General features: G+C 44.1%; 1 protein-coding gene across 10 annotated transcripts in view; it reads right to left on the bottom strand.

Annotated features, from left to right (window-relative positions):
• Positions 1 to 15506, bottom strand: part of CUX1 (cut like homeobox 1) — a 270952-nt gene that overhangs the window by 132829 nt on the left and 122617 nt on the right. For 9 of the 10 annotated variants that reach the window (XM_053960856.1, XM_053960859.1, XM_053960858.1 and 6 more), the window contains exon 5: positions 2673 to 2810. In XM_053960856.1, the coding sequence (XP_053816831.1) occupies positions 2673 to 2810 (138 nt within the window). Of the gene's footprint in view, positions 1 to 2672; positions 2811 to 7580; positions 8005 to 15506 lie in introns of those variants that run through there. The other variant, XM_053960862.1, reaches the window with a different exon arrangement.

Here is a 15506-nt window from a genome sequence, read left to right as displayed (position 1 = left end):
CCTTTCTAAGGATAAAGGAGCTCTCCTGCATTTCCCCATGCCCAGCAGTGGATGGGAACAGATGTAGAAACCTGCAGAGCTACAGCTCAGCATCTCCTTACGTGCTCTGATCTGCTCCTACGTGAAAGCCCACCCACAGGAAAGGACTGAATCCTTATAGGGCTCAGAAGAGGAAAAGCAGCACATCCACCAGAGTATGCTTTGTAACAATAATGGAATTTGGAAAAAGCTTTGGACTGCCAGAAGACTCACAGCAGCAACACAGTTCAGAGTACTCACACCGGGATGCAGGGGGGGTTAAAGACATCAGCTTACTAACAGATACCATTAATAATGCTTGAGGAAAAAAATAAAAACTTCTGGATGTGTGAAGTTTCATATTCTGCAGAAACATCTTAGGAAGACAAACCCTAATATGCAAAATAAACCCTATGGGCTTGGGGATAAAAAAACCTCAGTAATATTACACAAACCCACACGTAATCTTTTCAAAATCCTGATGTGGAGAGCTGAGCAGGGAGCTGTGAAGCAGACAGGAGGTAGCTGGTGACATGATCTGCTGTCTGGGCACTACCAAAGGCAGCTTGAGCCACTGTGACCACAAAAAAGGGAGGAAGAGTGGTAAAAATGCTTGCCAGCAAAGCAGCTGCCTCTGCCTGAAGGAGCAGGATTTTGCTGGCTGTGCAGAAATCAGCTGAGGCTCATTACTGAGTAACAGGCCGTGAAAAGGACACGTCACCTCTTTTTTTTTTTCTTAAGCAAAGGGAAATTCTTCCCTGAGATCTGGGAAGTCATACAAGTCCTGATCTCTTCCTGAATAAGCAAAGGATGCTCCTTTGCACTGACATTAGGATGCTGCTCCTGTGGGGAAAGCGGGCTGCACTCCCTCCTGGGCCACCTCTGCTCCAGGTGTTTCTATTTTATATAAACACCTTTCTATTTTTCAGATATAAATCTGCAAAAATATTCTGGTATATGGAGAAGCAGAGAGCAAAATAATCTCATGGAAATGCATATAATTGCACCTTGACTAAGTTTCAATGACTCATTTTAAAAGAAAACAAAACTACGAAAACGAACGCAAGAAGTGCACAAACATGGGGGGAAACGTAACTTTGGTAATAAAATCTGATTTTACCTTTAAGCACCTAACAACAGATGTGCTGGACAGTACAGCTGAATGCTCTACATTGCTTGAAGCACTAAGTGCCTTCTTCAGTGCTCAGGTCAGCTACAGCTTGTCAGGCACTGCCATTTATACCAGTTTTGGAAGAAGTTCTTACAGGCACCGTAGAGCTCATACCAGCCCTCCAAACAAAGAGATTAACTGATCAAAGCACCCTCAGCTAACAACAGCCTTTTCCCTGGATAGCTTATTAATCCCTGTATGAAACTGAGAGTAAAACCACTGCACTGGAGTGAAAAACAACGCAAAGGCCACAGTGGGGAAATGGAAAGGAAGTTCCAGCACACCAGGGAAAATCAGAAATGTCAGTTATGAGTGGTTGTAGCAAAAAACTCTACAAGTCAAGAGCTTTTCCACTTTGTGGGATGAACCCCCGTGTCATGCTTGGATGTACTGGATGCACAGCCTCAGGAAAACTCTGCACAGTGAACTGCAATGATTGTACATTTCCAGCAAAAAATACAGTTTTGCTTAGAGCATTACAGTTCCAACATGACATCTCCTGCAGTCCAGCCCAAATCCTGGCATGCTGATACCTGTCCTCTCCAGGGGTCACACCCTCTACATCAAAAAAAGTATATATTCCAAAATATATAACTGCGTAGGTGTTCCCTCAGCAAAAAATGAGATTTATCAAAATCAACTTAGTTGCTAACACAGCTTTCAAATGTTATTTGGGTGCAACAGTTCCATAATATAAAAAACAAATTAAAATCTCCAGTTTTCCAAATGCCAAGAAAATTTACCTTTCCACCATCCAGAACTGGGCATTAAAGATGGAAATGAAAAGTCCCATGGATGGGCAGCTAAGTGTATGGCTGGGAAAATTTTTTTTCCTGGTGCAGGAAACTGAATCACAAGAAAACTTAAGCAGTCTTAAAGCCAACAGGCTTTAAATCTCATTGAGATTTTCATGTATTTTTATGTACTTTAGTCTCATTAAAACTTAAATAATTTAACAGTAATAGCTTGTATTTACATTGCTCTATGGATGGTCTCTAGAGTAAAAATAAAGTGCATATACTGAATGTACTGCACTAGTACATTTAGATAAGGGAAAATAGTACAGAAAAAGTTCCATTTTGTACAGATTCATATGTGGGTACAAAATACTCAATTTTTTGTTTGTCTCTGCAAGCTGCACATCCTGCAAGTACCAACACCCACGTTCAGCCTGATGTCAGTACCAGCACTGCCTCTCAGAAAATGTCACAAATAACGTCAGGTGAAATTTTCAGTGCTGAAGGCTACAACCAAACATGCAGAATAACATCTCCATCCTGACTTGGTGCTACAGTAAATGAAAATTTGAAGAAATCCAAAGAGTCTGCCCAAAGCCCATCTCCACACACAAATACAGAAGTGGCCCTAATAGACTATTGCACTTTCTCTACTGAATTTCTACCTTTAAGAAATAAAACTGAATACCATTTCTGTCTTCAAATTTCAGTGTGCATTAAGAGCTGATAATATGGTTGCAACCTACCCTGATTTTTCACCTCGGCGAATTCTTTATTATATTCCTCCAGAGTTTCCCTAAGTTTCTGGTTTTCTGTTTCAATATCGTGCATGCGTTGAACCTTCAGCTGAAGCTGCTGTCCTAAATCCAAGGCTGGAACCGGATCTGAAAAAGAAACAGTAAATAAAATGTAACAGGAACACTTCTGCGACCCAAGCAGTTCAGAGCACAAGTGTCCTTTTTTCTCCATTTTGGTGCCAGCAGGGCCCTTCTTTGAGTTATTAGACCTGTACATTCTTCACATCATATATCCTGCAAACTTAAAAAAACCAGAAATATTTCATTCTATCTATGTTCCCTTTAAATACAGAGCTGAGAGGGCTGGGGGTGTTCAGCCTGGAGAAGAAAAAGCTCTGGGGAGACCTTAAAGCCCCTTCCAGTGCCTAAAGGGGTTCCAAGAGAGCTGGAGAGGGACTTGGGACAAGGGATGGAGTGACAGGACAAGGGGGAATGGCTTCCCACTGCCAGAGGGCAGGGAGAGATGGAATAGTGGGAAAAAAATCTTGGTTGTGAGGGTGCTGAGGTCCCAGCACAGCCTGCCCTGATTGTAGCTGCCCCTGAATCCCTGAAAGTGTCCAAGGCCAGGTTGGACAGGGCTTGGAGCAGCCTGGGACAGTAGAAGGTGTCCCCACCCAAGGGAGGGGATGGGGTGGAGTGGGATGAGCTTTGAGGTCCCTTCCAACCCAAACCATTCTGGGATTCCATGAAATTTGGACACGGTTTCTTCATCCTGGAACTAATCCCCAGGACAGAGTTCCTGGGTGCAGACAGTCATGATACAAAGGCATGTGAAAGTTTTAAGCTTCACATTTTTTTACTGCAAAATGAGAATTTTTGGGTGAAAAGTAATCAAACTGCACAGCTCACTGACAGCTACTGTCCCTCACAGGCCTCTGCTTGTGCAGGAGTGAATTTCTGAAGCAAACTGTGCCCTCCCGCACAGCAGAGCTCAAACAAGCTCTGTGACCATGGAGATCTGAGTGGTACTTTTTCTAATTGACAGATCAATAACAATCAGAAACGATGTGTGGATGTAATCAATTCCATGAACCTTGGGTTTGGATCTCCCTTTCTTTTACACTATTAATCAAATGTCCTCTCAGTATTAATTCTCTGATGTTCATCCCCTTCTGGTAAAGAGGGTTCTCAGCACACACCTGACACGTGCATGTGTGATTTATTCTGGGACTTCTTCCCAGTCAGGATAGGAAAACTCTGGAGTGTGATGGACTGATAAAAGATTATTGAATATATTTCTGCTATGGGCGCCAGCATCTCTTGTGAAATGGCTGCAAAGATTTAGTCTCCTGTTGAGGAATGCTAAACACCAAACTCAGTGGATCAACAACAGTATATATTAGGGAGTTCACTTAATTTTCAACCACCACAGTCATTAATTTTTCAGACCACCCTCAGTTCCAGTCTCTGGAAACACATAATAAGTCTATTGTACCTCTGTTAACACATTAAGCATGAGCCTGTGTGTTTTTTCAATATGCCAGCGTTGTTGCATAGTTTATAAAAGAATAGCACTGGGTTATGTTGAACTCAGAGACATTCTAAGTAGCAGCCTGCTGCATTTTGTTACTTGGGTTCTTCAACAGCTTATGGCATTACCCTGTTCATAATACAAAATCTAGGTTGCTTGTCATCTGTTCTCTGTACATACATAGTTTATGACTACATAGCTTTTTCATTTATGCTTTTTAGGCCAAATACTTTTCGTTATTATTATCTGTATTAAAATATTTATAATAAATCAAACTTAAAATGTTATTGTGGCAGAGACAGGGGGGCACAGGTAAGGAATTAAATAGAGAGCTGAAGTGGCAGCAGTAGCACGAGGTGAAGGCTCTGCAGTATTTATGGATGGTCCTATTACGGTGTGGGCTGTCACAACATTCCCCTGCTCCCATGGAGGTCCCTGACCTTCCTCTGCGAGGAGCGTTTTGTCACACTCCTGCAGCACAGCATCCCCCAAAGAGCCAGCCCGGGACATTCATCTGCTGAGCACAAAGAAAGGCCGGATTGTCTCGCTCTGGCCACGTCTTAAATTGTTACAGAAACCACGAATCCTGTCGGGCCCAGGATCTTAAGCTTCAGCTGTGGGTATTTCTGTGAAATAGTGCCACGATGAAAGAAACTGAACTTGACAAAATTGTGGGTGCACTTTCCCCCACTCTCATTTTAACATGCCCGTTGTAAAAAGCCGGGACAAGCACAAGAGGTATTTTGCTCCTAATACACAGGGCTTTTTATATTGAAATCAGCCAAGAATTAAAAGACAAAAATAACACGGGCATTATAAAGTGAATAATGACTAAATCTTTAGTCAAATTTGCAATCCCTGAGAAGCTTTGTGTACAAAATGAAAATGCTTGCAATCTCATAATTATTCATCAGGACATGTATATTTAATTTAGCTCTATTAAAGGTTAATGTTCAAGTAGCAAAACAGCGGCAGAACAAACAAAATGTAAAAAAAGTCTCTGTGCATTAAACTTCAAACTTCACTAGAGCCTATTTGAAGGACTAAAGGCCTGCAGCCACCAAATACTGCTGGAGGACATGTTAAAAAAACCCATGGGTGAAGCACCTCTTAGACTTTATTTTTATAAACTGCATTAAAGAAAACTAATCGTTGTACAACAATAAAATGACCAACCAAGACATTTTGGGCAGAGAGAAAAATAATTTCTCATGGCAAGCTCCAACATGCTCTTTTGGCTTGAAAAACCTAAAAACCTGTTATTTCTGTAGTATTTATAAACACCAATTAACCTGAAACAAGTATAAACCTTACAGTCACAATGGCTTTTTTCCTACCTGAGTGGAGCAGATTAAAAATAAATAAAAACACTCTCCTTTTCCCAACACATGCATGCATGGAAAAGCATACCTTTTTATATTAACCAGGTTTGCAAAGTATGTTTCATGCCATTTAACAGGAGGTCACTGAATTTTTAAACAAGCAATGGACCAAAACTTTCGATTCATTACACAAACAACAGGCATATACGGCTCAAAAAAATTCAACTGGCCCTGGCTTACGGAGAGAGGCAGCAAAGGAAATGCCCTTTCTGTGGTCTGTAACAGAGAAAAATCACCTCGCTGAACACTGAAATATGGAAACCTCATCATACATTATTCCCTTGCTTTGAATTTTCTCTTGTGAAATTCCAGAATCCCTGCTGGTAACAGGATAAATGAAAAAAAAAAAAAAAAGAAAGAAAAGAAAAAATTACTAAAAGGGATCTGATCATCCAAAACTTGAAGAAGCATTTTGCAAGATCATTACTGCCCAAAAGTAGATTGAGATATCTATTTTTACATTAAATTTAGTGTGTTTTTTTCCTCCTGCTCGTTTCTCCTAATCCACTTGTTGCGTGCCATACCCACAGAGAAGCCCCCTGCATCCTGTGCTTGCAGGCAGCCCAGCACATCTGGATCCGATCCCTGACGAGGTTTCCTCCACGCCACCACAGCAGAAACAGAAACCGCCAATTTCCAACCCTGCAGAGCCCGTTCCTGCCTCTCCTTCCCCACGACTGCAGAGCCCTGGGCACATCCCTGCTCATTGCTGGGACACACCTCGCTGTCCCCTGGCAGAGGAGCTCCTGTCCCCACAAAGGAGGAGGATGGACACGTTTCAGTGGACACAGACATGAAAAGAATTAATGTTACAAATGTGAAGTGATTTTTTATAGCAGTTAATACTTCACATCAAACGAGCTGGTGCGACGCAGCCGCAGCAACACCTCTCAGGCTGCTCTCACACCACGCACGTGCCCTGACGATGAATCTTTTTTCAACAGTAGAAAAAGAGAACCTTTTTTTTTGCTGCTCTTTAGGTGTGTAAAGTACTGACTTCACAAACAATTTTAAAAGAAACACTAAGATTGATTTTGCCTGAACTACTCATTACACGAGACAGTCCCTCAGCACCCTGGGTGCAGTTTTGAGTGTTACAATGTAAGAAAGATATAAAGCTGCTAGAGAGCGTCCAAAGGAGGGACAGCAGATGGTGAAGGGTCAGAAGGGGCCGCACAAGGAGCAGCTGAGGGCACTTGGTTTGTTCAGCTGGAGGAGACTGAGGAGAGACTCACTGGGGTCTGCAGCTCTGATCTCGGCTCTCTGTGACCAGGGACAGCAGGAGGGAATGGCTGGAGCTGTGTATGGGGAGGTTTAGGTTGGCTATCAAGAGAAGGTTCTCCCTTGAGGGTGGTGGGCATTGCCCAGGTTTTGCAGGGAATGGCCATGGCCCCAAGGCTGCCAGAGCTCCAGGAATGTTTGGACTCAATGCTCTCAGGGATGCCCAGGGTGGGATTGTTGGGGCCAGTTGGACTGATGATCCTCGTGGGGCCCTTCCAGCCCAGGATATTCCATGACTCTACAGTCCAACCCCCACCCCACATCGCTCAGCCCAAGCCCAGCCTCAATCCCCGAGTTACAACAGGGCCACGCTGGCTGCCTGAACTTCCCAAGTGAATTCTGCTGAAGAACCCCCGTTGCTCCCTCATCCTGGGAGCTGAAGAAGGCACAGCATGCGGTGCCAGCAGTCCCATCCCGGTGTAAACAGTCGCGGGTTGCCCTCCCCGATCATTACGGCCAAAATGACCGCGGCTGCCCCCGTGCCCCTCGCCCGCTGACATCCCACTCCCGCCCGCCTTCCTTTTCGCCAGGGCACTCTGGGCTAATGTAATCATACGATTACATAATTAACCCAGCTGTCTCATTAAGAAAATCAACTGGAATTCAGGGCATAATTAGTCATACAGCAATTAGCATGCTGATGAGCAACTGATGAAAAGCTGTCTCGATATAGAGTATGCTGGGACCACCCTCGTTATTTAAGGAGAGGGGGGAAAAACCCACCTCGGGTCCTGGAAAAGGAGCTCCTGCGGGACAGGGAATGTTTAAAGTTTATGTTTAACCCTTCGGCCGTGGCTGCTGCTGCCGTGAGGGGTGAGGACCCCCGACAACACCGAGGGGCTGGCGGCGGGGTTTGCCAAACGGAGTGGAAAAACTGTGCCGTTGTTTAAATGTACAATTTGCAGTGCGCAGGGCCAAATTACCCTCTCTCCCCATATATATATATATATTTAAGCCCGGGGCTGCGGAGCGCTGCTGGGCAGGAGCAGTCCCGAGGAACGGGCTCCGACAGCCCCGCCGGGAGGGAGCACCGGGACCCCCGGAGGAACGGCCCGAACCCCGGAGGGAACGCAGAGATCCCCGGCGGTGCTGCCCGGAGCCCCGGAGGTGCTGTTCGGACCCCGGAGTGCCCGCCGGCCCCCTCAGGAACCCCCGGCACCCCGGAGTGCCCGCTGGCCCCTCAGGAACCCCCGGCACCCCGGAGTGCCCGCTGGCCCCTCAGGAACCCCCGGCACCCCGGAGTGCCCGCCGGCCCCCTCAGGAACCCCCGGCACCCCGGAGTGCCCGCAGGCCCCCTCAGGAACCCCCGGCACCCCGGAGTGCCCGCCGGCCCCCTCAGGAACCCCCGGCACCCCGGAGTGCCCGCAGGCCCCCTCAGGAACCCCCGGCACCCCCGGCCGGCCCCGGCCCGGAGCGCGGCGGGGAGAGCGGCAAAGCCCGGCCTGGATCGCAGCGCGGGCGGATCGGGCGGCGGCCGCGGGTGCCGGAGCGGTGCCGGGGGGCTCCTCACACGCTGTAAAATCACCACAAACGGGGTCTTTCCGTGCGGTGAGACCCCCCCCAGGGATGGGCCAGGGGCTGCACGAGAGCACAGCGCTCCGCTCTGCGCTGCCCGAGGTTCGTTCTCGGCTTATTCGCAAAATACATTCCTAGAAATCACAGAATCAGAATGGTTTGGGTTGGAAGGGAGCTTAAAGCTCATCTCGTTCCATCCCCTACCATGGGCAGGGGCACCTTCCACTAGCCCAGGTGGCTCCAAGCCCTGTCCAACCTGGCCTTGGACACTTCCAGGGATCCAGGGGCAGCCACAGCTTCTCTGTGCCAGGGCCTCCCCACCCTCCCAGGGAACAATTCCTTCTAAATTAAACCTCTTCTCTTTTCCTTTGAATCTATTCCATAACATGGAGCTCCTAAAGAGCCTCTTCCAAAACAAAGGACTTGCCTTTTAATACCCCCCCCCTTCATTTACAGGCCTGTAACACTGGAAATGATAAGAAAGCAAGTTATGAAACAGTGCCAGAACTACAGGGGCAATTAATAATTTATATCACTGGAAATGTGTTTCCTAAGGTTGGGATCTAAAAATAATTCAAGGAAGGCAACGCGTCTCTTTCAACGCGACTGAGTTTGTGTTGCCCAAACCCCGCTGTAAGCAAAGCTCTCGGTGATCGCTCACCAGAACGCCCACACAAAACGATAAGGGAGTGGAAAAAATAATAATCCTCTTAAAGCACAACTTTATTAACGCCATTTAACTTTTTCAAGGGGCCAGGAGTTCAGCCCCGCTGTCACAATACTTCGGTCACGAAGTAAAGGAAGTTTTTTTCCCGTTCCTAAATGCAGCACTGCTCTTTGCAGGGAGTGCTCCTACCAGAGAATGATCCCTGGATTACAGACACGGAGAAGCTCCAAGAGCTTCTGATGCAGTGACTGCTTTCGTGGGAGACTGCATGTCTGAAAATAATCTGAAAATGTGTTTTAGAAAAAATAATAATTACATTGTAGCTTTTGAATATTCAAACACCTCACAGCATACTTAATTAATTCATTAATTATTCCCCAGAAATTTCAGGGGTAAATTGAAATAGCCTAGAGAGACTGAGACAAAGATTTCATGGAATAAATGATAGCTTTGCTCCCGTTCCCCTATGACTCTGGTAGCCCAGGGACAGAAGAGTTATAGCCGTAATTCCATTTGAAACAAAGCTCATCATCTCTCCAACTCCTCACTTCATAAAAACCATGAAAAGGTTCTTCCTTCAATCAAGAATTATACATATTTTCTTACTCTCCCATCCCACAGGACTGGGATCTGTGACTTCCTTTTATTTTTTTTCCACTTTTTAACAGCATTCTGTTCACCCTCTGGCTGTCAGAGCATTCTGTGCAGGCTGAACCGGGGAATTCAAAGTGCCCACAAGAGGGTGAGGAACTCTCATTTTCCTTACCAGAATAAAAAAAAAAAAAAAAAAAAAAAAAAAAAAAAAAAAGGGGGCAAGGAAAAAAAAAAAAAAAAAAAAAAAGCCGAATCCCAAATTCTGCCGACCTCTGGAAGCAGCAAAGGCAGACTGATGGGACCCCCCTGCGTGGCGACGGGGGAGTGGCAGCAGACCGGCGCCTTTCCTCCCCATTAATCACGGCACGAGTTCCCCAAAGCTTGCAGGGTTAAATGAAACAGCACGGGATGGTGTGCAGGCAATGTGACCACAATCATACAGATCCCTCCCAGAGTGTGCTCCTTACATCTTGTGGGCTATTATTTAAAAACATCCTTTATTTATCTCCCAGCTCGGGAATGGTTACTGCCAGAAAGATGCCCCAGATTGAGATGCATCACGATCCTAGAGTCAAAAAAAATCATGTAAGGCAGAGTAAATGATTGACTCCTTCATGAACTACACTGCAGTTCCCTCTATTTTCAAAGGAGTAACCAAAGTAAATCCTCAGAAGAGTTTTTAATATTAAACGTGGGGTTTGCACAATAGGTAGGGCAGTATTTGATGGCGCTTTGTCAGCTGAAAAAGAACCTAATGAGTTACAAGAGAAGCCACTGCAACTGAAAAGGCTCTATTTGATTGTTAATGTTCCAGTAATGGCCCAGGACCATGGAATTTCTACTCACACTTCGAGCTCAGTGCAAAGGACAGTTATAGAAAAACACTCGTACTTCAAGTTTCATTTCTCCTACTTTGAGATTATAAAAGAAAAAAGAGCCTTCTACTATGTTTGAAAGCATTTCTGCTATATTCATCCCTTCTTTCTCCTAAAAGCTTCTGAACAGACTTAGCAATAAACCCTCCAAAAGCTGGGGTTTATCCTAATTCCAGTTCACATTCCTGCAACCGAGAAAGGGAAAGTCCGATATTCCCAGCCTTTGGGCTGCTCTAAATCTCTCCCTGCAGCAACATCTTCCGAAGGGCTGTGGTGACACCCTGCAGGTGAACACAGCCCCTTCCCCAGGGATATCTGCTGGGATATCTCCTTCTACTGAACATTCTCCCTGCTCCTATTCACTGCATCCTTCCCCTTATCTGCACCTTCTCTCTTCCTTCCATGCCTCCAGCCTACCAAGTAAAATAGGGCTTGACAACCACACAATAAATTTTTTAAAGTGAATGCTTTAGGGATATTTCTTCCTCTGAATATTTATTTCGGCTTTTACAAAGGAATTTATCCAATTATTAATTCAACAGGAAAAACTGGAGAAAAAAGTATGTGATCAGGCAAGCCCAACTTCAAGCCACGTATTCAGGTAACAGAAATATTTTCAGTTATTTTGGCATGGGTTTCAAAACAGAAGGATAAAGTGAATGAGTTCTAAAGACGGGAAGTGGCCAGGACTTTGTGCTCCATCTGAAAAGAGCTGTGTAACACTAACAGTGCTGCCCTACCAGCGTGCACTCACCCTGCACACATCCCAAACTGCACGCTGTGCTGTGGCTCGCAATTCCAGCCCCACGGGGAAGGAGGCTGAAGTGATTATGAGCTGCTTGCACATTCCTCAGCACTGCACTGCCAAGGCTGGAGCAGCATCCCGGGCGGTCCGGGATATTCTGGAACATGAAACAGTGGCAGCTCTGCCCCTCTGAGAACTCTGCTCAAATCTCCCCTCTGCAGTCGGGACTTTTAAACTCTCCCTCTCACTCCCACTCAGGCACCCCTTGCAGATTTGCAGAACACTTTGGGGAGAATCACTAAATTTTTACAGGCCATAATTTTTAACTTAGCTTCCAGATTTTCCTGTTTGTGCAACTCCTTCTTTTTACCTGTTCTAAACACGCAGGTGAAAGCATCAAGGATTTTGGCTTCAGATGGCATCCACTCACCAGCTAAATCACTGCCTGCAGCCACAGGGGTTTATGGCTTTTCACTCTTTCAAGTATTAATGATGCTCAATTCTCTGCTTAATTTTATTGGATTTCAAGTGTGTTTAGAGAGACACCCGACTGCTGCATTTGAGGGGTGTCTGTGCCACTTTTGTGTCCGTGAGCAAGTTCATTTTGCTTCCTTTCCCCCTGAGAGTACTCACTGTAATATTGTTTTTCTTTCCCTCAAAGGTTGAGAAAAGGCACATTATGAATATGCATTTCCCTTGTACAGTCTGGGGCAGCAAAACCATAAACTTGTTCATTTTATGGGTCTGTCCTTTGTTTTATTCTAACATATTTTATTGGGAAAAGGGTGACAGTTTTGACATGTATTATTAACAAATGAGGAACTGCCTAAAATTTTTCACACTGCAGTGATACCAAACATTTCTCAAAAATGATCTGTGCTGTTCAGCCTCGATGCACCACAACTCAGGGTTTACTATGACCTGATCTTTCTCTTTAGACAGTTTTGCCAACCAATTAACCATTTTCTCAGACAAGAATACTCTAAGTATTAACTTTTTCGAACTCTTTTTTCGTATTCTACTTTGGGATGTGCTTAAGCAGTCCCTCAGAGTGAACCTCTTTTCCCTCACCTTTCTTAATTATCCCCTAAATTTACATTCACCCAGCTCTCCCTACAGGCAGAAAAGGCTGGGGGTACCTAGGTTGAAATTTTAGCACATCATGAGTACTCTGGGTCTGTAAAAGTCTTTATTATACAGACTTTCTTACCATCAACCTTTCTGCTTAACATTACACTTTCCCAAAAATGTACATAAATACAACAACTTCATGCACATTTATCACCTCCAACATAAACAGCAGATAATCTTTCTGGGGGAAAAAAAAACCCAACGAAATCCAAAATCAAACCTGTTTTTCTCTTGCATCACCTTTAACCTCAGGACATTGATCAAATACACTTTAAATGAAATCTTCTCACAGCCCAAGCAGCAGTGCAAGTCTGTAGAGTTGTAAATAATCAAAAAGCAAAGGCTGATAAATGGCTGATTATTTGCAAGCATTGCAAATAATTTTCATTTCTGCCTTTGGAAGTAATTCCCTCACACTTATTTAGTGCTTTACTGATCATTTATTTGAAAAGAACTTTGTGTTTTCTCAGGTAAAGCATTCTTTGGAAAAAGAACGCCCTATGCAGGGCAGCTGGAATTTGCAAGGCTGAACTGGGGTTGTGTGTAGACTAAAATACAACATGTAGTGATAGGTGTGTGGAAAACTCCTTTGGAAGGAGCCTGCTCCTCCTTCAAACCCCTTTGTGAGACACAGCCCCTACAGCTGGGTGTGCAGTTTATGATGGCAAGGAGCAAGGGAAAGATAAAATTTCCACTTCAGCCATCTTTCACTGTTATTGCTTTTGATTGTTTTGACAGGGCACTTTAAAAAAAAAATCTTATTTTTACCTTCTCTGTTTTTTGTTACATTTCCTTTCAATAGCAGATCCTCTGAGCTAAACCCACATCACACACGTTATATAGCACCCAATCTGATCACAGCACAGAGCTGGGGAGAGTCTCCAATAAAACCACACACACATCCCCTTTTACACCCCGAGAGTCGTTTCGTTTCCTGATGAATTTCTCATTCCCGTTAAGGAGAAACAAAAACCATTTCTGGCTCAGCCCTGGAAGGCAGCACAGCCCCTCCAAACCAAGAGCAAACAGTTTGCATTAACCATCCCTCACTCTCAAATGTCCACAAGCTGAAAAAACGCTGTGTTTTTTCCTGTTCTACTGACTGAACCCAACTGGGTTTAATTGTGCCACATCCAGAGAGCAGAGTTTGTGTTTAAAGGCAGAATTGTTTCTTCTTTGCCTACACAGGAGCAATACTGAGACAAAACACTGAGCAAATCCAGCGTGGCACTGGGCTGTAATTGCAGAAAGAACACTCTGTTTAACCACTTTAACCAGACACTGACACCTGGCATCCACTTGGTCTCCATGTTTTAACTTTTACTTGAAAATTACACTGACATTTTGTTAAAAAAAAAAAAAAAAGTAGTGAACACGGTTCCTTTTCGAAATAAAAATATTTAGCATTTTTAATGCTTACTATTTGTCCTTTAAAGAGAAAAGAGAATTTTGAATATACTGTTTCTGCAAGGCAACACCGCTCCACCAAACACACAACAAGGCTCCAATTTCACTTTAAGTGCTTGCAAGATTAAGACCCTAAAAGCCAAAGGTGTTAAAATAATACACTTATTGTATAAAACTGGAGACAAAGGAATCTTGAAGGCTTCCTCAAAATACAGACCCAACCTCCCTTTACTTCAAAATAAATATATTCACATTATTTTTAAAGGTAAGTTGTGACAACCTTGTTGATTAGTGCAATTCATGTGGCAGGATTCGCTTTTCCCTTGCTCTGTACTGCATACTGAAAATAAGGCAATTAAATGAGAAAATTAATTCCATTAATTAAAAATGTTCAGTCTCGAGCAAGACAGAACGATCTGAGCTGTATAAATGTACATAAACCAAAATGTTTTCCTTGACATGTGCTTTCCTTTAAGAAGGATAAATTTTGCTGCACAAAGCAATGATAATGCTATTTTAACAGCATCATAAAGCTGAAGAGAGATATATAAAAGGTCTGGTTTATCTTTTAAAGAGAAACCCCCTGATGTACATAGGAAAATTTACAAGTAAAATACCACCCTTCCCATAGATTCCTTACTGGTGAGCCTGAGTGAAAACTCTGGTCAGGTCAGGAAAGAAAATGATTAAACTTTGCTGAATCCATAAAGCACTGTAGCTGGAGTTTCAATACAGATCATTTTATAGTAAAATTAAAATAGAAGCCCTTTTTAATTATATAAAGTGTGCACATTATTACTGAGGAGAGAAATACACGCTTTCCTCAAGAACCATAAAATTGGCTGCTGGGAATTAGACTTCAGCTGCAATTATTATATGGTTCTATAAAGGATATTGAAAGTCTGATAAAATTGCACCCTTGTCATGTAACAGCGATGCTTAATGCTAAATAACCACTCTGCAGCATTCCAGGCATAGCTTCCCCCAAACATCATCCTCCCTGCTCACACCAAAAAGAAAACACAGCAGCATTGGGGAGCTAAAAGTGTACCTAAATATTTGAAATACCAAATGAACAGGTCAAAAGATATGTAAAGCCACACGGAGGCAAAGCAACACGTGTGATAAATGAGCACCGATGGCTGTTTATAAAGGAGAGCTCTCCATGGATACCCACCCAACCCTCTATGGACACTGCCCAACGTGGCAGACTACATGGGATGAGAAGGAAAAAAAAAAAAAGAGCAACACAATGAAGCAGAGTGACAAAAACCAGTGCCATACATTCCTAATGGCTGCTTTCCTTCTCCTTGCAGCCTGTGTTGTAAACTGTGAGTATTTGTTACGCCTGCACGCAGCTACAGGAGACTGACTGGACTTCTCCTGAGAACATGGAGTTTATTTTTACCTCAGACCTCCAGGTAAGAGCATGGGCCTAAAACCCGGAGATATTTCTCATCCCACAGACTCCACTGCACTCCCAACTCAGCCAGGCAGAAGATTTTATGCATATTAAGAATATCAAATAAATATTTCTGTGACAGGTGACATAAGGCACGCGCAGGGGACGGCGGGGCAAGAGAGAGGCTGTGGGGCGTGGGAGCAGGGCTGTAAATTTTGCTCCTGCAAATGAAAGAAAAGAGAAAATTCTTTCTCCTACAAAGAAGTCCCTCACCATTTCAACAGCAAGGGTGGGATATAAATCCTACCTTCTC

This window comes from Vidua chalybeata, chromosome 20 (genome assembly GCF_026979565.1).
Source record: "Vidua chalybeata isolate OUT-0048 chromosome 20, bVidCha1 merged haplotype, whole genome shotgun sequence".
NCBI lineage: Eukaryota > Metazoa > Chordata > Aves > Passeriformes > Viduidae > Vidua > Vidua chalybeata.
Note: the sequence above shows the minus strand (reverse complement) of the source record. Positions and strands in the feature narration are given on the sequence as shown.